The sequence below is a fragment of the Carettochelys insculpta genome, chromosome 2 (genome assembly GCF_033958435.1).
Source record: "Carettochelys insculpta isolate YL-2023 chromosome 2, ASM3395843v1, whole genome shotgun sequence".
In the NCBI taxonomy this organism is placed as follows: Eukaryota; Metazoa; Chordata; order Testudines; family Carettochelyidae; genus Carettochelys; species Carettochelys insculpta.
Genome location: NC_134138.1, coordinates 218630060 through 218653695, shown reverse-complemented (window position 1 = coordinate 218653695; position 23636 = coordinate 218630060). Strand labels below are relative to the sequence as shown.

At 44.0% G+C, this 23636-nt stretch overlaps 1 protein-coding gene across 2 annotated transcripts; it reads left to right on the top strand.

Moving 5' to 3' along the window:
• The first annotated feature begins 1121 nt into the window (after nucleotides 1-1121).
• On the top strand, nucleotides 1122-23057 carry NUP42 (nucleoporin 42). 2 transcript variants are annotated; one of them, XM_074986174.1, is made up of 8 exons: nucleotides 1267-1281; nucleotides 2902-2996; nucleotides 4618-4858; nucleotides 6431-6525; nucleotides 9871-9947; nucleotides 19565-19651; nucleotides 21796-21880; nucleotides 22018-23057. In XM_074986174.1, the coding sequence occupies exons 2-8, from the start codon at nucleotides 2969-2971 to the stop codon at nucleotides 22575-22577; spliced, it is 1173 nt and encodes a 390-aa protein (XP_074842275.1). In that variant the 5' UTR covers nucleotides 1267-1281; nucleotides 2902-2968; the 3' UTR covers nucleotides 22578-23057. The 2 variants fall into 2 exon arrangements, with proteins under 2 accessions (XP_074842274.1, XP_074842275.1); XM_074986173.1 differs by lacking the exon at nucleotides 2902-2996 and having other exon boundaries at nucleotides 1122-1281; nucleotides 22018-23056.
• Nucleotides 23058-23636: the final 579 nt, after the last annotated feature.

Genomic DNA, 23636 nt, shown 5'->3' with positions numbered 1-23636 from the left:
TATGTATGATTAGGGCTTATGTTTTGGGTTTTGTCATGCTGTGTATTCTAGCCTGTTGCCTAGAGCATGCTAAACCTGGTTCGTCGTCTGCATTGTTGATATCAAGTATTTGAACGTTACTGGGAGTGTAACAAAACCTTCATTCTCGGGTAATTCCATGTATAAAGCAACTGTAATGATGATCTTTAACTATGGCTTCTGTGTTAAGTATCAGAAGCACCCTTTGAGAGAAATGAAACAAACATTGTTCAGTAAATATTTTATTCAGTACCACCAGCAGTGTTAACATTTGTCTTATCTCACCACAAGCACCGGAGGGGGGCGGGAGAAGACTTAAGATAAACTTAACCAAGTTCTCTGACATTGCAAATTATTCTGATATTTTACATATTTATACTGTAGAATTTTTAAAACGTTGAAGAAACAGAGCAGGCCTAGTAGCTGGCTAAGGTAAAATGGACTTTAAAAAAGCGTTTCCCTCGGAGGCTACCCGTAAGTACGTACCGTACGTTTTACCAGAGTACGCTGGTACGTTAGATGGGAAAAGGTGAGGGGGAGGGGTAATTAACGTTTGGAACAAAAGACGTCTGTTCGTCCTTATCCCTAGGGGATTAGGACCGAGGTGGATCCCTGCCTTGGAGAAAGGGCGGGGGGGGGTGCAGGGGTCCGCTTTCTCTCGGGCGAAGCTGGGTCGCGGGGGGGTGTCCCCGGCGGGGCTTTGTCCTACGAAGGTACCTATTTGCCTTCTCTCCCGCCTAACAGAAGGCCCGTTTTTTCACACGAGCGACAACCTGGGCCACAGAGCGCCCGGGAGGGGACAGGTAACGTCCAGCTGCACCTGCAAGTAATATGGGGGGGAGCGGCGGCAAACTCCACAGGCTCTCTGGTTGGCTGCTGCGCTACATTGCGCAAAAGGGGCGGAGCAGCCACTCCGCTCATCATTGGGCCCCTCAACTGGCAGTTTCCGTCACAACCGGAAAAAGTTTTCGTCTTACGTTCTCGTTTGCGCCGGAGGCTCGCTGAGGTCATTGAAAAGCGCCGCAATGTCTAGCGGTGAGGCGGGGCGTGGGCTTTGTCATGTGACGGTGCTGTAAGCCTGAGCCGGCAGCTGTGCTGGCGGGTTATTGTGACGCAGCAGAGGCCTCCCCCTGGCGGGTTCGGCCGCTGCCATGACCATTTGCCACTACTTCTTGCAGGGCCGTTGCCGCTTTGGCGAGAGGTGTTGGAACGAACATCCCCGCGGCGGGGGGCGTTCGGGGCAGGCCGCGCCGCCCTCCCAGGGTACCCGCTTCTCTCCTTCTCCGCCTGTGCCTAGCCGCTGCCAGCCCTCAGAGCGGCACTGCGCTGGCACCTCGCGCCCACCGCCCTGGGCTCTGGCGGGGAGCTGCGTTCCCGAGCCCTGGGTTTGAAGTGGCGCGACTTGTCGGGCCCCCGGAGGAGCCCCCCTTCTCGGTTACAGCCCCCGGCCATAGGGACTAGGACCTAGCCGCCTCTCCCCCAGGGCTTGTGCCAGTCAGTCATCTCTCTGGCAAATCCAGCCTCCCGCGGCCCTGAGCCGCGCGCCTGCCTCATGCCTGGGGCTGGTCTGTGACTACGGCCTGGGCGCTTTCAGCAGCGGTAATTACCCTGGAGCGCTGGTCTGACCCTCTCCGGTCCCTGCCCGCAACTGCGGACAGCTTCAGAGGCAGATTGCAGGAAGCCCTTAACAGGCACGGGGTAACCTGCGCTCGGAAAGGGTTTTTCCTAACTGCCCCCTCCCCGCATCTAGCAATCTGCCCCAAAACCTGCAGACTTAAATCCCGGCCAAAATCTTGTTCTCTTAGGGTTTTAAATTTATAATGCTAGATGGTCTTGTCATCTGCCTCCCTACCTACCTAAGTATTGTCAGAATGCCCAGACTTGTGTCTTTTCTGTCCCCTAACAATGTAACCATTGGTGCAGCTGCTACCACCTGATGTTTCAGACTGTTTGCTGTGGTGGGATAATGTGTAATTCTTGGATAATAGGCATCTTGAACTCTCCTCCAACCTTAGTAAGCAGTGCTGGTAAAGCGTGAGTTCCCACTTCCTTGGCCAGTAGATTCTAAAGGAAATATAAAGAATTGTGTTGCACCTACTATAAATATGGAATTTAGGAGCACTGAATGCTGTAGGCTTTCTCAAGAACTTAAAAGTTTAAAAGGTTAAATAACAGTCAGCTCAAATAGGAGGACTTTATTTAGTAGCAAACAGTTGAGCATTTTACCTTTTTATTTAATGTTCTGGAGTTGCATACGAACCGTCAGTCATCCTTGCCATTGTCACTATTTCACATAGCTCATGTGGGGATTTATTGTAAATGACATAGTTTGGAGTTAATAGTATTTGTAAAATAAAAAGTTGATTTTTTTTTTCTTATTAGAAAGTATAGCCTGTCTAGCTGTACTCTGGTTTATTAAGTTTCTAGAACTTGTTGTTTTCATCCCCTCCAACTTCAAATCCTTTGTTTTTGATTACTGAGTGACCTGGAATACTGGTAGGACTCTGACATTGTAAGTGTTAAGGAAAATGAACTATAGGTATGCTTGAGAAAAACCTTGCCCAATTCCACTTTCATAGATGTGGTTTTCCATATTTCTTCCACAGACAAAACAGACATAATTGTGCCATGATTTGTTGTTTCCAAATGGACAATTTGAAAGGGAATCCACAAGCACCCTGGCGTGTTAAATAGATTGATTATTTCTGATTTGCAAGGAATGCTGATATCCTGGAATCCGATCCATTTCAAAAGTATAATAAATAGTTTCTGGTGCTTTCCCTGTTCCTGCATCTCCTAGCAAATGTTTGTAACTTACAGTTATGTTTCCTTGTCATTGGTTTTGATTTTTCTGGATCTGTTGCTCTGTGAAATCTCTAACAGGCAGTGTGAAAATGAGGGCCTCGTTCTTCCAAGCTGACTGTATGGATTTGACCTGGCAGGGCCTGGGATGTGGCTGTGCAGATCATCTTTTAGGAGTAAGGCCTAAATTGGAGACTTGTGAAGTTCTATGAAATGGGCAAAATAAGTTAATGGAAAAATAGTGAAAATATTTTTCTAGCCATTCAGATGTAGTAATCTTAAGTGTTACTTGCAGTAGCAATGGGTTAGTTTCATATAGATGTTTGTGCGTCATTTTTTTTTCTTTTTAATTTGATTGGTGTCTCTGATGGTTTACTAGCAGATGTATCCATCATTACTTGGGTCCTTAACTTTAGTAATTTTTGTTTGTTTGTTTAGGGAGGGGGGTTATGGGGAAATTTAAAAGGAAAATGTACATGTTGTATTTAAATAGGCAGGAGGTTGGGAGAGCTGAAGGCAAGGGGTGTGAGGGTTCCTGAGGCCAGGGCTGGGAAGGTATGAGGGTGCTCAGCGAATGGGGAATGCTAGAATGAGTACAGGAGGTGGGTGGCTCAGGCCAGGTGACTGGGGTAGGCTGAAAGAGAGAGATCAGGGTTTGGGTGGGCTCAGGTGTGGGGATACAGGAGTCAGTGCCGAGGTCAGGGGGTGCTCATAATAGGGAATGAGGTGGAGCTAGCACTACATTGCCTCATCCCGACATCTCCTCAGAGGCAGTCCCAGTTCCCAGCCCCAGCATCTCCTCTAGGAAGAGAGGAGCTGGGCCATGGTGGTGGGGCTTCCCCCTATGAGCACTGGGGCCAAGGGTCCAGGGTGGGATTTGGGGCAGGGGAGTCAGTTACCTGGTCTGGTGGTTGGCACTGTGAAAAGTCCCATCAGGCCATTGTCTTCCTGGTGTGGCTGCCCCACTGTGGTCACTCTGAAGTATAGCTTTCTCTGCACTCGCTGTTCCCAGCAGTCACTCTGCAGTATGTTATGTCTACACAGTGCCCTAACCTTGAAATAAGCTGTTTTGGCATGTGGCACTGTTCAAACAGTGCCACATGCTGAAATAAAGCACTCTTTTGAGGCATCCCTATAAACCTCCTGCGATGAGGTATACCGGGCTGCCTGAAATAGCTCCTGCCGCGTAGCCTGATGTGCCTCCTATCAACACACTCACTTTCCATGTTATGGGAAACAAAATAATTCTAGGCACATCCCATTTTCCTGCCATATCCCAACCCTGATATTACTTTAAATTATAAGAGAATGCTGCATACCAAATTTGGTGATCCTAGGTCTGACTGGTTAGGAGGAGTTCTTGAACAAACGGACTCACGGATGGACAGCTCATGGGCAGACAGACACTATGCCAATACTACATAGACAGACTTTGCTTTTGATTTTTGGCCTTTCGAAAGGTTTGAGATATGACTGGGATACCTTAAGACACCATTCTGCAAACGTGTATAAATAGTCCCATTAAATTAATTGAGACTGCTCACAAGACTTTAGTTGCTTGAAGTGTAATTGCAGGCCTGGGCTCTTAGTTTGTCCATATATCTGTAAACGAAACAACTTTGATCACATTAAATGCAACTTTCAAAATGTTAGCTATGTCTGAGTACTAGTCTCTTCATGGTCACTCTGTACTTTTTAGTGCTATCATATGTAGCTGGGCTTGGTTTACTTGATTAATGGCAGTGAGGAAAACGTGAAAGCATATTTAATTATTGTGTTTTTGTTTTTCAATGTAAGGTACTAGCAGAGGAGGATGGGGTGGCCATAACCAGAGATATGGTGTTGTCCAACCATCTAATTTCTCTAAACCCTCTACATGGGGTGGAAGTGGAAGTGATGGAAAGGCATTTTTCAGACCCTCCGTTGACTATGGAGCACCAGGCAATAAAAATGTGGGATTTTCTCAAAACAGATTCTCTGCGTTAAGTTCTGAGCAAAATTTTGGCAGTGGCTACAGAGACGAAGATGAGAAACTTCTGTAAGTCCTCGTTCTGTGTTTGAGCATCTAGAAAGTCTTTAGAAAATCAATGTTAAAAGTATAGGTTTTCATGGAGGTGCTTGCTGAGTGTATAATATGTTTTCCTCAGAATGCCAATCTAAGGAGTTTTCTAATGTATATGTATTGTACATTATACATAATTTGTTAATATTAATGTCTTCACTAGGGATACTAAGTCGTGTGGAACCTCAATGAGCTTTATTTTAAAATGAACACAGCCTTTCTGAATTCAAATTGCTGTTCTTAAAAAATAATTGCACTTCTCGTTAAAGATGATCTGCAAAAGGGGGGAAAAATTGTGCTTGTATCTCTTTTTTCTTTCTTTTTATATTTGCTTTATTTTCATCTTCCAAGGAAGCCTAGAAGGTTTTGGAAGTTACTTTTTTAGAAAAAAAAAATCTGCTTGTTTTGAACCAAAAAAGGTCAGGTCTTGGCTACTGGAGACTGGGGCACTGTTTGGATTTTTATAGCACAAGTATTTAGGGATTGAGGTATTGATTGAGGCCTGAAGTGGCTTTTATTCTCTGTTCAGTTAAACAGATGTTCTGAAAAAGAAAGCGTTAAAGCTGCCTTGATCTAGGGGGAAACTAAGATTTTGATGTCTCAGCCATGTTAATTAAGTGCTAATAATGCTAACACTTGAAGAGGTGACAGATTAACACACACACACACACACACACACAAAATACAGTTAAAGGGCACAGTCTATAGCTATATTCCATTGCAGGTCACTTTTCTAGAGTAGGAAGAGGAAATTTTTACACCATTTAAAATTTACCAAAATTTTGGTTACCTCATATAAACCTTTGTGTCTTATTACACAACATTTTAAGCAAAGTTCAAATACTTTACAGTACAGTATCCTTGCTTTTGCTTTCTCTGTTTTTTGTATCTAAATATTATACTTCCATTTTGTTTTTGCATTAGTTAATAATCATATATCCCTGTTATTTCAGTACTTTTACAGTATATTGATTTGTGTATATTTCTAAAACTGAGATGAGACATGTTTTTCCTTTGGTCTGAGTCTTTCTGCATTTTAGTTTTTGTTGCTGTACAAACTAGCTTCTTTCTTTCTGTAGAAATCTGTGACTTTCAAGGTTTGTCAAACAGTGATGTTGAGATAATGCTGTGCAGCCCTCAGAGGGAATCATTTAACTTCAGATGGCCGGTCTTATCTAGCTTGCTTAATTCATTATGCAATTTATGTACTTTAGCTAAACATTTAAAAAGTGGCCATTCCTGTAAGATATCACAATTGCTCACTGAGGGTCCAGTTCTCCCAGGCATCATGGTAAGGAGTGCCTTACTTCCATGTATGTAAATCATTAACTTCCATGGCTCAGCTTTACTAGAGAGGATGGGGAAATGCTTACTCCCTTAATGTCAAGGAGACTGCTCATGGTGTACACTGTGCACAAGGTGAGGGGAGTGTCTTTATAATCTGGCGTAGAATTATTTTGAAATAATTTTTTGTTCTCTTTTTTTAATCAAATAATTCGTTAATTTTAGTCAATTTTTTTTTTGTTTGGTTTGGTTTAATTTTTCTAGCGAAGGCATAATAAAGGACATGGAAGTCTGGGAATCTTCAGGACAATGGATGTTTTCCTGTTATTCACCTATGAAAGAAAAACCTAACATCTCAGGTAGTAACTCCCCTAGTGTCCTATTACCAAGAATGCTTCTCTCAAGGTATTGCATTGTATTTTTTTAGGATCCATAAATGCCATTTGCCTTGTAGAAATGCACGTGACAAAAGCTCATCTCCTACAGAATTAAGTTGTCAAAATTTTCACTTGTTTCATTCGTGTGGAACTCTTCCAGGATCTAGACTTAATTAGTGATGCAACAAAAAGGAAATGATAAAAAGATAGGTTGCTTCATTTTTGGCATGCACGAGCCTGGGAAACAAACAGGAAGAATTAGAGGCTTGGTACAGTCAAAGTTGTCTGAAGTGATTGGAATAACAGAGACTTGGTGGGATGACTCACAAAACTGGAGCACTGTCATGGAATGGTATAAACTGTTCAGGAAGGACAGGCATGGGAGAAAACTAGGAGTTGTGATGTATGTGAGAGAACAGTAGAGTTACTCAGAGCTCCAGTATATGGAGGGAGAAAAGCCAGTTGAGAGTCTTTGGGTTTCACAACAGAGGTGATGTTGTGGTAGGTATCTACTATAGACCACCAGATCAGGTAAATGAGTGTTTCTTCAGACAACTAAAAGAAGCTTCCAGATTACAGGCCCTGGTTCTCATGGGAGACTTTAATCACCTAGAAATTTGTTGGCCATCCAATGCAGCAGCAGCACAGACAATCCAGTAAGTTTTTGGAGAATGCAGAGGATAACTTCTTGGTACAAGTGCTGAAGGAACCAACCAGGGGCTGTGCGCAATGTGACCTGCTGCTCACAAACAGGGAAGAACTAGTGGGCGAAATAGAAGTGGGTGGCAACCTGGGCTGCAGTGTCCATGAGATGGTAGATTTCAGGATTCTGACAAAAGGAAGAAAGGTGACCAGTAAAATATAGACCCTTGATTTCAGAAGAGCACTCTGACTCCCTGAGGGAAGTGGGGGCAGAATCCCCTGGGAAATTGATATGAAGGGGAAAGAAGTTCAGGAGAAGAGGCAGTATTTTAAAGAAGTCTTATTGTAGACACAAGAACAAACCATCATGATGCACAGTAAGAAAAGCAAACATGGCAGGCAACCAGCTTGGCTTACCAGGGAAATCTGACATGAGCTTAAACTCAAAAAAGATGCATATAAGAAATGGAAACTTGGACAGATGACTGAGGCATATAAATATATGGCTGGAGAATGCCAGGGAGTAACCAGGAAAGCAAAACCACAACTGGAACTGCAGCTAGTAAGGAATGTGAAGGGCAACAAGAAGGGTTTCTACAGGCATGTTAACAATAAGAGGGTTATCAGGGAAGGGTGTGGGGCTGTTAATGGTTGAGGGAGGTAACCTGGTGATGGATGATGTAGGAAAGGTTAAAGTGCTCAGTGCTTTTTTTGCCTCAGCTTCACAGTCAAGGTCAGTTCTCCAACTACAGCACTAGGCAATATCGTATAGGAAGGAAGTGGGAAGCCCTCGGTGGGTAAAGAACAGGATAAGAACTATTTAGAAAAGCTAGATGCACAAAAATTCATGGGTCTAGATTTAATGTATCCAAGGATACTGAGGGAATTGGCAGATGTCATTGCAGAGTCTTTGAAAACTCATGGAGATTGGGAGAGGTCCCGAATCACTGGAAAAAGGCAAATATAGTGCCCATCTTTTAAAAAGGAAAGGAGGACAATCCAGGGAACTGTAGACTGGTCAGCCTTACCTCAGTCCCCAGAAAAATCATGGAAGGGATCATCAAGGAATCTATTTTGAAGCAGTTGGAAGAGGGGAAAGTGACCAAGAGTAGTCAACATGGATTCACCAAGGGCAAGTCATGCCTGACCAATCTGATTAGCTTCTATAAGGAGGTAGCTGGCTCTGTGGACATGGGGAAGTCAGTGGATGTGATATATCTTGACTTTAGCAAAGCTTTTGATACAGTCTCCCACGACATTCTTGCTCATAAGTTAAGGAAGTATGGATTGGTTACAAGCTGGCTTGACAGACAGGCCCAACGGGAAGTGATCAATAGCTCTATGTCTGGTTGGCAGTCAATTTCAAGTGGAGTGCTGCAAGGATCAGTTCTAGGGCCAGTATTGTTTAACATCTTTATTAATGACCTGGATGAGAGGGGATAGAGTGCATCCTCAGCAGATTTGCGGATGACACAAAATTAGCGGGGGAGATAGATGTGTTGAAAGGTAGGGATAAGGTCCAGAATAACCTAGATAAATTGGATGATTGGGCCAAAAGAAATCTGATGAGGTTCGGCAAGGACAAGTGGAGAGTTCTCCACTTGGGATGGAAGCATCGCAAGCATTGTTACAGGTTGGGGACTAAATGGCTAAGTAGCAGTGCAGCAGGAAAGGACCTGGGGATTACAGTGGATGAGAGGCTGGATGTAAGTCAACAGTGTGTCCTTGTAGCTGGCTAATGGCATATTGGGGTGCATTAAGAGAAGCATTTCCAGCAGATCTGGAGAAGCTATTATTCAGCATTGGAGAGGCATATCTGGAGTATTGCGTCCAGTTCTGACCCCGCACTTAGAAAGGTTGTGGAGGTACTGGAGCAAGTTCAGCGGAGGGCAATAAAAATTATTATAGAGCTGGAGCACATGATCAGGCTGAGGGATTTAGGGTTATTTAGTTTGCAGGAGAGAAGAGTGAGGGGCAATTTGATAGCAGCCTTCAACTTACTGAAGGAGGGCTCTAAAGGAATGCTAGTGACAGATGGCAGAACAAGGAGCAATGGTCTGAAGTTAGAGTGGGAGGTGTAGGTTGGTTATTAAGACAAATCTGTTTCACCAGGAGGGGGTGAAGTACTGAAGTGCTTTACCTAGAGAGGTAGTAGAATATCCATCCCTAGAGGTTGTTAAGTCCCAGCTTGACCAAGTCCTGGCTGGGATGATTTAGTTAGGGTTGGCCCTGCTTTAGCAGGGAGCTGGACTAGATGACCTCCTGGGGTCCCTTCTAGCCATAGGATTCTCTGATTCTGTGTTCTGTGAACATTGCAGTTCTATTACAAGTGGCCTTTGCATTTTCTTAAAGTGTAACTAATTGACTTATCAGAGAAGTAGCCATGTTAATTTGTACTGTAAAAACAGCAAGGAGTCCTGTGGCTTTAGACAAACAGATATTGGAGCATAAGCTTTCGCGGGCAAAGACCCGCTTAGTCAAATACATACATACGTACGCGTATGCATCTGACAAAGTGGGTGTTTGCCCGCAAAAGCTTATGCTCCAATATAGCTATTAGTCTATAAGGTGCCACAGGACTTCTTGTGTTTTTTAATTGACTTATTGTTGGTGCTGCCTGTAGCTTTATAGAAGTGCTCTTAAACAATGTATATTTCTCTGAGGATTTTGATCCTTTTCCTGCAGGTTTTCCAGACTTCTCACCAGAAGAGTTGCATCTTGAATACTATAACTGCAGAGCAAACAATAATATTCAGAACTATGTAAGTTTTTTGTTTAAAGTATTACGAACTTTTCCTCATGTGGCATATGTACTTCAGCGTAGTGGTGGCTCATTTGATTTGTGCAGGTAATTCCAAGGAGTATTCAGAATGCCAAAATACACTCTTGTAACAAATTGGCTGGTTTTTAGTTTTAAATGTAATGAGTAGGCTTCCAATTTAAATTTAATTGAGAACATTGACCAAAACTGTCAGGCTTGAATGCCTAAAATTAGATAGCTAACAAAAGTGGTTTGATTCCCCAAAGTGCTGGGCACTTGCTTTGTTAATGCAGCTACTCCATGGAAGTCAGTCAGAGGGGGTCTTTAGCTAATCCCACATAATTTAAATACAGGGATTGCTCTTAGCCTAAATTTTCCTGTTTTACATTTATCCTTACTCATGCAGTGTCTCCTTTACTAGCCCTTAAAATCTTCTCTGTACTGTTTGTGTAACTGCTTGAAGCATATCCTGAGAACTTGACACTAATGTCTGTGCTGCTGAGTAATTTGATTTTGATGTGGCAGAGCACAGGGCACAGGGAAGAGAAACTCCCTGTTTTGCTTGGTTTACCCTTTATAACTGTACTGGTAAAAGACCTCTGTTCAACAGCTATTAATTTTTATTTTATGTTCTTGTTGCTCCTAAAGTCTTGTTAGTGTCAAGGGACCTGGTTGGCAGTGGAGATAATTTAACACTGGAGTCTCATGGTAGGAATTGTCCTGTTTAACAGGTGAGGGGGGAATAGGAAAAACTACCAAGGGAAATAAGAAGCAGCGATATGCCTGCCATGAATGCAGTCAGTTGATCTGCTGTGTCGTCATCTCTTGAAGTGTCACCAGTTGATGTAACTGTGCATGCATGTTTTTTTAAACTTCAGTTTAGTACAGGTGATTTTATAAAAATTGTGGAATGATAGTGATGTTGCTAGTAAAGATGACTACAAAGTCAAAAAGCATATGTATTTGAGCTAATTATATTGGTTTACACCAACATCACTAGTCAGATTCAAGTTTCGTCTGCATCCTTTCATAATACAAACTACCAGACTTACAAATGATGACTAAAAGATGACTCAGTCAAACTTCTGAGGCACAAACAGCCTAATTTATTTGTATTACAGACCTTCAGCACTGTGAAGATTCTGTTCCTGTTAGCTGTGTTTCTTTTTCTTTCCCCTCATCTCCTGTTAAAAATGTTCTCATCTACACTGCCAACATTGTTTCTTTTTTTTTAAATCCCCTACAGCTAAATCTGTAATGCCTCCTAATGTAGATACAATTTATAGTGGCAAAGGAGTGTGTTTTGTTTTGTTTTTGTTTTTCTTCTTCCTAGGATAGCTAGTACTAGGTTCTCAAATGAAATAAGCTGTAGTCCCTCTCTCTAGTCAGGAAAGTGTGTTCATTGACTGTATATTCCTCTGTTCTTCCCCCCTCTTTTATCACCAGTCTTGCTTGACATGCTAAAATAAATGCCAGAGTATGGATTGTAATGTAACTGTGTATAACACCATCAATAATCCAAGCTAATTTTTAAAGTACTTTTCCTTTTAGTCTTTTTTTCCTCCCAAACAGGAAATAATCCTATGTTGGAAAACATTTGTTTTATTGCATGCTAACGATGTCAGAAGTCAAATTTCTGTTTGAAAATATTTGATTAATTGTCTCAAATAACGCCTAATATTAACCATCAAAGTTTGAAAGGAAAGATGCGTCTTGGAAAAAGTTTTGTGCGATTACGCTTTGTGATAGTTTTAAGGTTTCCCATTTGTGTGGGTGTTTCACATGCTAACATGGAACTGAAACATTTCTAAAAATACAGTAGTTTTGATGTAAACCCCCAGATTAATGTCATTGAAACTACCTTATCTCAAATGTTTTGTCCAGGACTAGATCTCAGGTTAATTATGTTCATTTAAATAGACTTTGGATATTTGCTGCCCAAAATCTCTCATACTGGGGTTATAAAAGAAAACTGCTTTATTCTTCAAGTGATTGCTCATGTGCATTCAAAGTTGGGTGTGCGGTGGTGCGTGCACACAGTTGCTGGAAGCCCTAGCCAGTAGCCATAGGGTTGGTGTGGTGCCCCCTGAAATGGTGCTGATATGCCAACCAATAAATGCACCACCTGCCCCTCCCTGCTCAGTTCCTTCTTGCTGTACTGCTGGGTGAAGCTCTTGCTTTCTCCTTTCAGTTTATTAGCTGGTAGCCTACTCTACTGTAAATAGTTCTCAAAGAAGTGTAAATAGTCCTAGTGTTTGGTAATTAGTCCTTACTGGCTTAACTGATAGCCGAGGCGGGGCTTTCCATCCCCCTGAGCGCTAGAGAATGCCTTGTTTCCCAGGCTTTAAGACTTGTTCCAGGTGTGGCAAATGTATGCCCAAGAGTGACCCCCATTCTGCTTGTCCGATTTGCTTGGGAGAAGGTCGCTTGCGTGACAGCTGGTCAATTGGTAAGGCCTTTAAGCCCAGAACTTTGAAAGATAGGGCCCAATGCCTTAAAGTCCTGCTAATGGAGTCAGCTCTTAAACCTCAGGAGTCCCCAGCAGGAGTGGAGAGCGGAGCCTTCTTGGTGCAAAGTGCACTGGCGCTGCCTACCACGGTGCTGTCAAAGGACTCTTGGCACCGGGAGCAGGCACAGGCACTGTTGCCGCCTTGGCGCCATAGGAGTCAATCTCTGGTGCCAAAGGAGAAGAGTAGGTATGATGGACATTGGTCACTAACGTTCAAGCTTGGCAGCCACAAGTCCAAGGCTCTGGCATGCACTGTTGTAGATCAGGAGGCACATACATTGAAGCCAGTGCACAGCGGGACCCTGCAGGTGCTGGTCTTGCCCTCAATACTGGAGGCATTTCGAGCAGCACAAGGCCTTCTTCAAACGAAGGGGCCGCATCCTTCTCCGTCTATGGAGGACCAGCACCGTAGCATTGAGACTGAGTGATCAGGCCTATGGATGTAACACTGACGCCAACCCCCACGTTCACATGGACACTGGCATCAACACCGTACTTGGTGCCGAGCACTCTGGTGCTGGTCCAGGGAGTGATTGGTCCAGTTTCAGGTGCCCTATGCTCCAGCACTGGCACTGTCATCAGTACGCTTGACTTTGATGCTGACTCTGGTGGCCATGCTGTGGTTGTCTGGTTTAGAATTGGTGTTGGACTCGTTTTACTCGAGCTGTGGACGCAGTGGTAGCTCTAGACGGTTGCACCATAGCTGTCGCTGGCACCGTAGTCATCATTCGGATGATACGGCTTCACCGCCGGCTTCGCAGGCAACACAACAGTGGCCCTTCTGGACCCCGTGGGCATTTCATGAGGTGCAGGGCCAGAGTGTGGAAGTAATATCAACAGTGCTAGGAGCTTCACCGAGACTGCTCTCAGCACCGTCACTGTTGCTGGGCACTCCGCTGCTGGAGCAACAGCAGGAAGCAGCAAACGTTGCAGAGCCACCTGCATCTATCTCATCGGTGTCATCTTTGGCACCTTCACAGGGGGAGTGGACCCCAACGCTGCTGGCATCATCGGTGATAGTCCCTTTGGTGCCAATAGGGCAGAAGGCACCAACCCAGACATCGGTACCAGCCCAAGTACAGGGTGCGCTACCAGCACCAGTTGTATTGCCTGTTTAGGGTGGTGGGGTTTTTTTGCCAGCTGGTTCTCGTGCCTGCTCCACCCGTGGTGCCTCCTGGTTACCCCATAATTCCTGGGGTGGGGGGGGGGGCAGCACAGTTGAATGAACAGGTCCCCACTGCCCTTCCCCTCCAAATGGAGGTGCAAGGGTTATCATCCTCTTCCTCCCTGAATGAGGCAGTGGTGGGCTCATCAGCCTCACCAGTATTGGAGGATGGTAGGACATTTCAGCAACTCCTCAGGAGAGTGGACCAAAACTTGGGCTTGCAGGCAGAGGAGGTCCAGGATGAGATGGACCTTGCTATGGACATTTTGTCCTCTGCAGGTCCCACTAGGGTGGCTCTGCCCATAATCAAAACAATTCCCACTGTGGCTAAAACAGTTTGGCAGACCCCTCCTTCCGCCCTTCCTGTACCCCTTAGGAATGAGAGATGATACTTTGTCCCACTCCAGGGTAATGAATATTTGTTTACCCACCCCCCACCCGACTCCCTGGTCGTGGACTCTGCAAACCACAGAGAGCACCCAAGGGTTCCAGGGTCCGTCCGGAAAAAATAGAGATGCTAAGTGCTTGGACCACTATGGGAGGAACGTTTCAACAGGAGGGTTACAACTGAGGATTGCTAGCCAGCAGGCTCTGGTTAGCAGATATGCTTACAACACAGTCAGTGCCCTGTCTAGGTTCTCTGAACTGTTACCACATGAAGCCAAGCAGGACTTCACAGTGGTGGTGGTGGTGAACAAGTTGGTTTGAAGGGTGGCCCTGCAGGCGGCACTGGATGCTATGGATGCTGCCACGAGAGTTATGGCTTCTGGAGTGACAGTGAACAGGGGGGCCTGGTTACAGTTTTGGGCCTGCCACACAAGTCCAGCAAATGATCCACCATCTCCTCTTTGATGGCCTGACCCTGTTTTCAGATAAAAGACTGCATAGTCTGAAAGGCTTTAGGGACACCCTACATTCGATTGGCCTACATATGCCTCCCAACCAGCACAGGCATTTTAAACCCCATCCACAACAAAGACAACTTCCGCAGCCACAAAGAGACAGCAATAGAAGGTGGAATAGGATGGGCAGGTGCCATTCTGGCCAACAACATCAGGGCCATCAAAAGGGCCCACAGGGGCCAAAACCTCAGTTTTGGTGGCACAGTCAAGAGTGTTGAACTGTTTTCACTGGCTCCAGCATCCCTACTTTTTTTGTTCTGTGTATCTCCCTTCTACTGTACATGGTGCAGCATTACCATGGACTGGTGGGTCCAGAATATGGTGGAAAAGGGATAGGCCATTCAGTTTTCTTTGTACCCCACTTCCCAACCTCCTTCCCTGCTCCTCTTCAGGGACCCCTCTCATGAGATCCTGTTATGGCAGGAATTACAATCCCTCCTTGGTTCTGGGGCTATAGAAGAACTGCTTCCCTGGTTCAGGGGGCAGGGATTTTATTCCCAGTATTTCCTAATTCTGAAATCAAAGCGGGGCTTGAGTCCTGTTCTAGATCTAAGAGGTCTCAATGAGTTCAGTACTGGAGTTGGGGGATTGATTCGCTGCTCTCAACTTACAGGATGCATATTTCAATCTAGTCCTCCCAGGAGGTTCCTCAGGTTCATGGCAGATGGAAAACATTATCAGTTCACAGTGGTGGTAGCAGTGTACCTGTGCAGGCAAGGGGTGCAGCTGTTCCCATACCTGGATAACTGGCTGGTCAAGAGTCGCTCCAAGGAGCAGATGCTTCAACACGTGAAGCTGATCCATCAAACTTTTATGAGCCTCAGTCTCTTGATCAATGATGCAAAGTTGGTGTTGCTTCCATCTCACTCAGTAGAGGTCGTAGTAACCCAGTTAGACGCCAGGTGTGCCAGGGCATTCCTGACAGATGACGACAGGTTCAGAAACATGGTGGCAGTCATGTAGGACATCATTGCAGTTTCTACCACAATGGCCAAGTGCTGCCTGCATCTGCTGGGTCATATGGCAGCATGCCCCTTTGTGGTACAGCAGGCTAGGTGGAATGTGCCTCTACAGCTAAGTTGGAGTCGGTGTATTGCCCTGTAAGAGAGAGTTTTAGATATGGTGGTTACGATACCACCGTGGACTCTGCCGACCTGCACTGGTGGTTGGATGAGCAGGCTGTCCTCACAGGAGTCCTCTTTGCCCTCAGCAGTGCTCCCTTACCCTAGTAACGGATGCTTCAGACTGGGGGTGGGGAGCACACCTGAGTCAACTATGAACCGAGGCTCTTTGGAGCGTTTCACACCTTTGGCTCCACGTAAAGGTGAGGGAGCTCAGGGCCATCAGACTAGCATGTATGATTTTCAAGACCAATCTTGCAGGGCATTGGATGACAGTCAGTACAGACACTATGACAACAATGTTACTATATCAACAAATGGGGAGCTGGGGTGCGTGCTCCTCTCCCCTGCATCATGATGCCCTAGGATTTCGGTACGCAGCAGAGAATTGTGTTGCAGGCCCATTACCTGCCAAGTGAACACAATTTGCTGGCAGACCAGCTCAGCAGGTCCTTTATGGCTCACAGGTGGTCAGTCCACCTGGAGGTCGGTCATTCTGTTTTTCCGGAAGTTGGGGTATCCCCAGGTGGACCTCTTTGCCTCCCATCTCAGTGCGGGCTGTTTTGCTCCTACTGCAATCAGAGTCCGGGGTTCTAGGCAGACGCTTTCAGTGTCCCCTGGTCAGGCAGCCTGATGCATGCATTCCTTCCAATTCTGCTAGTCCACAGGGTCCTCCTCAAGATTTGCTCAGATGGTGCATGGATCATCTTGGTGGCACCAGCCTGGGCCCATCAGCATTGGAACTCAACCCTCCTGGACCTGTCAACCCGCAAGCCAATGACGTTGCCAGTCCGAATGGACCTGCTGATGCAGCAAGAGGGGAGACTGTAACATCCCAATCTCCAGTTGCTGCACCTCACTGCCTGGATGCTCCATGGCTGAGGGACCGGGAGCTGGCCTGTTTAGATCCCATAAAGGAAGTATTGTTAGATAGCAGAAAACCCTCCACAAGGCTGATGTATTTGGCTAAGTGGAAAAGGTTTTTGGTATGGGTGTCTCTCAGAGGGCTGTCTCCCTCACAAGTCCCCATCCCGATGATTTTGGTTACCTATGCGGTCTGGTACAGGAGGGCTTGTCCCTCTCCTCGGTCAGAGTGCACTTTGCTATCTCATCCTTTCACCTGGGTCATGGAACGTCTTCTGGCTTTTCAGACCCTGTGGTTAAAAGGGTCCTGAAAGGTTTAGAGAGAATCAAGCCCCAGGTCTCAGTGCCACTGCCTCTGTGGGATCTCAATTTGGTGTTAGCCAGGCTTATGGGGGCCCCCTTTGAGCCCCTGGATTACCTGTTCCATACCATTTCTGAGTTACAAAACAGCGTTTTTGGTGGCAGTCACCTCGGACAGAAGGTTTTGAGTTGCGGGCACTTTCAGTGGATCCCTTGTACACAGTGTTTCACAAAGATAAGGTTAGGCTGAGACCTCACCCCACTTTTTTGCCTAAGGTGGTCTCTGTGTTTCACATTAACCAAGACATTTCCCTACTGGTATTTTACTCAAAGCTGCATGCCTCCCCGAGGGAGCAATGTTTACATATCTTGAATGTTAGAAGGGCACTGGCCTTCTACGTAGATAGGACTAGACTCTTAGAAGAACACAGCAAGTGGTTGTGGCAGTAGCTGTTAGGATGAAGGGCCTTCTGGTCTCCTCCCAGCCTATTTCCTCCTGGATAGTGACACGCATCGAGGAGCATTACAAACTCACAGGGGTTTCCCCTCCGCCAGTTAGGGCTCACACCACTAGGGTGCAGGTGTCCTCTGGTATATTTGGTGCAGGTACCTGTCCAGCACATCTGTAGGGCGGCTACCTGGTCTTCAGTTCATACATTTATAGCACATTATGCTTTGACACAGCACACATGGAAAGATGCTGCAGTGGGCAGGGCTGCTCTGCATTCCTTCCAGGGCTCTGACCCTGCCTCTGGGGCAGTGGCTTGTATTCACCCAACTTGGAATGCACATCAGCAATCACTGAAAGAAGAAAAGACAGTTACCTGTTCTGTAACTGGTGTTCTTCGAGATGTGTTGGTCATGTCCCTTTCAAAACCCTCCTGCCTTCCCCACTGTCGGAGTAGCTGCCAAGAAGGAACTGAGCTGGCTGGGGGAGGGGATTGGATGGTGCATATAATGGTTGCCATATCAGTGCTGCTCCAGGGGGTGCCGCACTGGCCCTATGGCTACTGGCTAAGGCAAAAAGCTTCTGGCGACTGGGCATATGCCAGCGTGTACCCAACTGGGAATGGACATGAGCAACACATCTCGAAGAACACCAGTTACAGAACAGGTAACTATCTTTTCTGGAATATCATGATTTGGATGCCCAATCCTAATCTGACTGACATTTGCACAACTTTTCTTCCTCTGGGGACTGCATTTCAGCAGAATTGCTAATACCACTAGACTGATTAGATGCAGGAAGCACTATCGGCATGACCAAGGCTTCTTGGGAAGTAGGAGAAAACTGTCCCGCGAGAAACATTGCTTAGTTATTAGTCAGACAAGCCAATGACTATCAGAAATAGCAGAAGTTATTAGAGATGATTGAATCACATGAAAAGAAAAAGCATGACCCTTTAAAAAATATTGACCCTGTATTTTTTGCCAGAGGTGGAACATTTGCTTCCTCAAATCTCTAAAGTGAACCTTCCAAATAGAACTTTCTAATAAAGTTTTGCCTTAAAAATAAAAAAGTTAAAGGTACATTTATTTTAATCAGTTTTATATATTTTCTTTGTCTGGTATTGCTGTAATGCTGAAAAGTTTTTATAAAACCTTGGATTATAGCTTACTAAATATTAATCTGAATGGTAGTGGACAGTGTATTAACTGAAATTTAAGATTTTTGTGAGAGATTCACTGAATATTTGAATGCAAGTTTGTGAGGTCTTCAATATATAAGCTCTTAATTATTTACTTCATGTAGTTCTTCCATGAAAGTCTTATCCAAATCATGTATGCTTCATTCATAAACAGGGACAAAATATAAACTAGGAATTCCCCAGTCTGTTTTAAGAGCTGATGTCAGACAACCTAATCTTCCAGCATTTGTTAAAGCTGAATAAAATTGCTGATGTGTTTTGTGGTGATGAGACCACCTGAAAGTGAGCAGTGTGCGTAGTAAAAAAATTAAGCATTCTACTCTCCTGGGCTTTTGATGTCAGCGGTCTTTTCTTATTTTGATGTTTCTTTATGAAATGCTAAACTTTACCTACTTAAATTGTGCTTTCACACTTGTCATAAATGTTACCTAATGTGAAATAGTGATGTACACAATATTGTAATGTTTAAAGTTTTAATCATTACTAAACAGCTTTTCCTGTAATGCAAAACTGGATTTACTGTACTTTAGCAATCGCTACAGAATTTTGTGTGCTAATGGTCTCCACATTTTAAGGGAACTGATTATATTAGAGAATAAGTTAATTAGTAAGCAAGACAGCATTACTGCTGAATTTATTCTGTGATGTAAGGGTGTTTTTGTGAGAAATCAGAGGCAGCCTTAAATGAAGTCTTGGAACTTCAATTTCATGGTTCAGAACATACCATGTCAACAGTACCAGAAATAAAAAAGATTGAATAGTATTCTTGTAGAGCTAAAATTTGGAATTCCTCTGCGTTAGTAAAACTTGCATTGAACAAAGTATCTTTCGGTCATGTTTCATATATTGTACATGCAAAGCAATACACTTGGTCTGAGAGCACTTGTAAAAAAAAAAGTTGAAGGAATACTGAGTTTCAGATTCTCAGTGTTCAAATGTATAGTGCCCAGGTTTGGGAAGGGATAGATGTGTCTTACTACGTTTGGGCTAATGAGAGAGCATCCTCATAATTTGAGAAAACTAGGCATTTTCAGTTAAATCATTACTCTATTTCTTATTTGCATCATTAACACATTTCAAATGTCTTTGTCTCTTTTTTTGTCTTTAGATAAATTCAGTCCAGCAATTAGTAAACCAATGGCAAAATAGGTTGCGTGAATTGAAGACTCTAAATGCATCTACCAAAGTATCGTTGGTGAGTCTTAGTGAAAAGTGAAATATAAGTAAAGTTTTTTCCTCCTCAGTTTAAATAGGAATGTTTTATTTGGGTCAAAATAGTTTTGTTAATACGTTAGGCCAGTGTGCTACACGTACCAAAGTTAGTTGCTTACACAGTGATTAACCAATTTCTAACACATGGTATGGGGAGGAAACGGAATCCTTATTTACTGGCCTTTTGAATTGATTTTAGCATAGATGATCTGGCAGAAGTTCCATGTGCAGAAAATGCAGCTGCTATGAGGATTTAGCCAAACATTTCCTATTTAGGTTAAATTCTAAATCCTCCTTCTTGGCTTTGGAAACTTCAATGTGTTATTTAAGAACAGCTGTCTTTCTTGACTCTAAGGCTGTGTCTACACAGGCACATATCTTCGAAATAGCCATATTTTGAAGATTAGTAATGAGGCGCTGAATTGAATATTCAGCGCCTCATTAGCATTAGGACGCTTCCAGCCGCGGTGCGTGGCTCGGCGTGGCTACACAGGGGTCCTTTTCGAAAGGACCTTGCACCTTTCAAAATCCCCTTATTCCAATCGGTGATAAGGATAAGGGGATTTCAAAAGCTGCTGGGTCCTTTCGAAAAGGACCCCCGTGTAGCTGCGCGGAGCCGTGCGCTTTTGAAAGCGGCACTTTCGAACCACTGCGGCTGGAAGCCATTATCATGGCTATTTCAAAGATTTGTGCCCATGTAGACACACCCTAAGACTTGGAAATGCTTGTCTAAGTATGGCAATTTTAGTACAGGTTGAACCTCTGTAATCTGGAAAACTCTTGTCCAGCAACGTTTATAATTCAGCATGATTTTAGTCAGCCAGACAACCTCTTATCATGGGTGTGGCCAAGTTTCCCGTGGTCCCATAAAATTTGTTTGCAGTCCCCAGTCATGGCTCTGTGTTCTGTGCTATTATATAGCTGTAATTTACCCCTTGATTTCTTCTAAGAGCCCAGTAAGCCACAGAAGTCTCGGCAATGCTGCTAGACAGTAATGACCTCCTGTGGTCCAGCCAAGAAGGCTGATGGTATATTGGAGTGCATTAAGATGAGCATTTCCAGCTGATTTAGAGAAGTTATTCCCCCTTATTCGGCACTGGTGAGGCTGCAACTGGAGTATTGCATCCAGTTCTGGGTCTCCCAGTATAGAAAGGATCAGGGTGCATTGGAGAGGGTACAGCAGATGGCAACCAAAGTGATTAGGGGGCTGGAGCACATGACCTATGAGGAGAGGCTGAGAGATTTGGATTTATTTAGTTTGCAGAAGAGGGACGATTTGATGATAGCCTACAAGTTCCTGAAGTGGGGTTCTGAAAAGGATGGGGAAAGAGTGTTCTCAGTAGTGATGGATTCCAGAACAAGGAGCAATGGTCTCAGGTTACATTGGGAGAGGTTCAGATTGGATATCAAGAAAAATTTTCACTAGGAGGGTGGTGAAGCACTGGAAGAGGTTACCTAGAGAAATGGTGGAATCTCAGTCCCTAGGGGTTTGTAAGTCTGTGCTTGACAAAGTCCTGGCTGGGATAATTTTAGTTAATATTGATCCTGCTTTGGGCGGGGGGCTGGGCTGGATGACCTTCTGAGGTCTCTTCCAGCCCTATGATTCTAAATATTCTCATTTGGCACCAGTCAGATCCCAAGGATGCCAGATGAGAGGTTCAACCTATAGATGTGTTGCAAAAACCTCTGCAGTGCTTTGAAATTCTCAGCTATGGTCTGTGCTTTCAAAATTACAGCCATGGAGAGGCATCCATAGCAAAAGGCTAGGCTGAGAAGCAGTTGGAGAGGCTTGTTAGTAATCTGGAGTCAGATCTAAGATGATGCTTTGGGCACATTTTGGGAGATAATACAGAGTGAAGAATCTCTGAACACATGAGCGGGGGTGGGAAAGGGAAAGGTGGTATTCTGGATTTGACAACACTGTCATCCCTCCACCCCTGCCACACGGTATTTTTAGGCTTTACATATATGGCCTAACATATTTAAAAGAACCATGCCAAGTAACTTGTTCAGCTGAAGCTAGTTGTGGCTTAGTTGTCAGAAGTATTGTATTATTGGTTGTTTCTTTCTATGAAGATTTACATTTTCTCACTTTTAAAATGTGAAAACATTTGCTTTTCTTAAAAGCTATCTGAGCTGAAAAATGCCGTTAATCAGCCATCGTCTGCTTTTGGATTTGGTGGACAACAGCCTCCAACGTTTGGATCATCAAGTAAGGGGTTTTTTCTTCCTCTATTAATAGCTAGTGCTGTTTAATTTTGCCTTTGATTTTCTGCGATATTCTGGTAAGTGTTTTAACATTGCAAGTGTACCTGATCCAAAGGGTTCTATATGTGTTTATAATTGCAGGCTTTCCAATAAGCAGCAATAGGAGTGCCAGCAATTTCTCCTTTAAAACAAATACTGAACTTGTCAATGCATCCTCTGGAAGCACCAATACATTTGGAAGCCCTTTTACTGTTCCGGATACTTCAGCATTGGGTATGACTTCGTCCTCAAAATCAGCCCATTCCATTGGCTTCGGCAGCCAGCCAGCTTCATGTGCAGCCTCTTTTTCATTTAAAAAGCCTGAAACAACAAGTGGTTTTGGGGCTTCTGGATTTACAGGATTTGGCAGTTCCTCTGCTGTACACTCTTCAACCACAACCTCATATCCAGCCTTTGGAGCTGTTAATGCAGCAGTTGCTACTCCTGCCCCAGAATCAGGCAATTCTTCATTTGGACAACCTGCTAGTGCCTTTGGATATAATGCAACACCTCCTGCAGCCACAAGCTGTGTTACCTCTGATAAGTTGTTCACACCAAAGACTGAACTATCAGCTGAGGACTTGAGGCAGTTTGAAGCAAAGAAATTTTCACTGGGAAGGATTCCTCTAAAACCACCACCAATGGAGCTTTTAAATGTTTGAAACTGTAACATGTACAATAAACAAATTATGAATTTTTTTCATAGAATGTTTAACTTTCTGTGAATAGGCAATTTGACACTTTAACAATTCAAATATATAATTTTGAGGTTTGGCAATAAACTGAGTGCTTTATGCGAGTTACATTTTCCTTTCCTTTCCTAGGCTGCTCTAGGAAGGTATGATCCCAATGGCAAATACTCTTTGCTTTGGAAGAGTCTTTAAACCAAAAATTTACAACTGGAAACAAGGTTTTGTAGTGAAGTAACAAATAAGTGATATCACCATCCTTTTTTTCTGTGGAAAGAAAATCTGTCATGGAATGGCATTATTTTTGAGCTATATAATCAAAGAACTGACAGTGAAATGTGTACAAACTAAAATTGTTCTAACTCTCACATCACCTACTTTCTCGTGCTTTTCTCCTTAAAGAAAGGGACATGCTTTCTTTGGCAACTGATGGTTTCATTCTGTCTGTGATTTGGAGGTAAGTGTAAATGCCATCTGCTCTTTATAGTCTCTGAACTTGCCTCTTAACCCTGCAATTGGTTCATAGCATTAAAATCGACAATAGGCAATGCCCTGGCTGTCCAAAAAACCTGGATTTTTTTTTAAATGTTCACTATTTTTTATTACTGTCTTATCACCATAGCATTTTGCAAAGGCCGAATGAGTTTAATAGATATTATCAATGAGGGGTTTTCCTGTCCTATGAGACTTTGAAATTTCAAAATATTCACACTTAAAATCATTGAGTTGAAATCTCATTTTTGCTAACCAGCTCACATAAGAATCTGAATAATCACAATGCTCTGAAACAATGTGTAGACAAGTTTATCTCATAGAGCTGGAAGGGACCATGAGAGGTCATTGAGTCCAGTCACCTACCCTCCTCACAGCAGGACTTTTCACCATCCCTCAGATTTTTTTTTTTAATAATGTATTTGCCCCAGATATCTAAATGGCCCCTGTAAGGGCTGAACTCACAATGTTGAGTTTAGCAAGCCAATGCTCAAACCACTGAGCTATCCCTGCCCCCATGTGGGGTAGGTTAATCTAAAT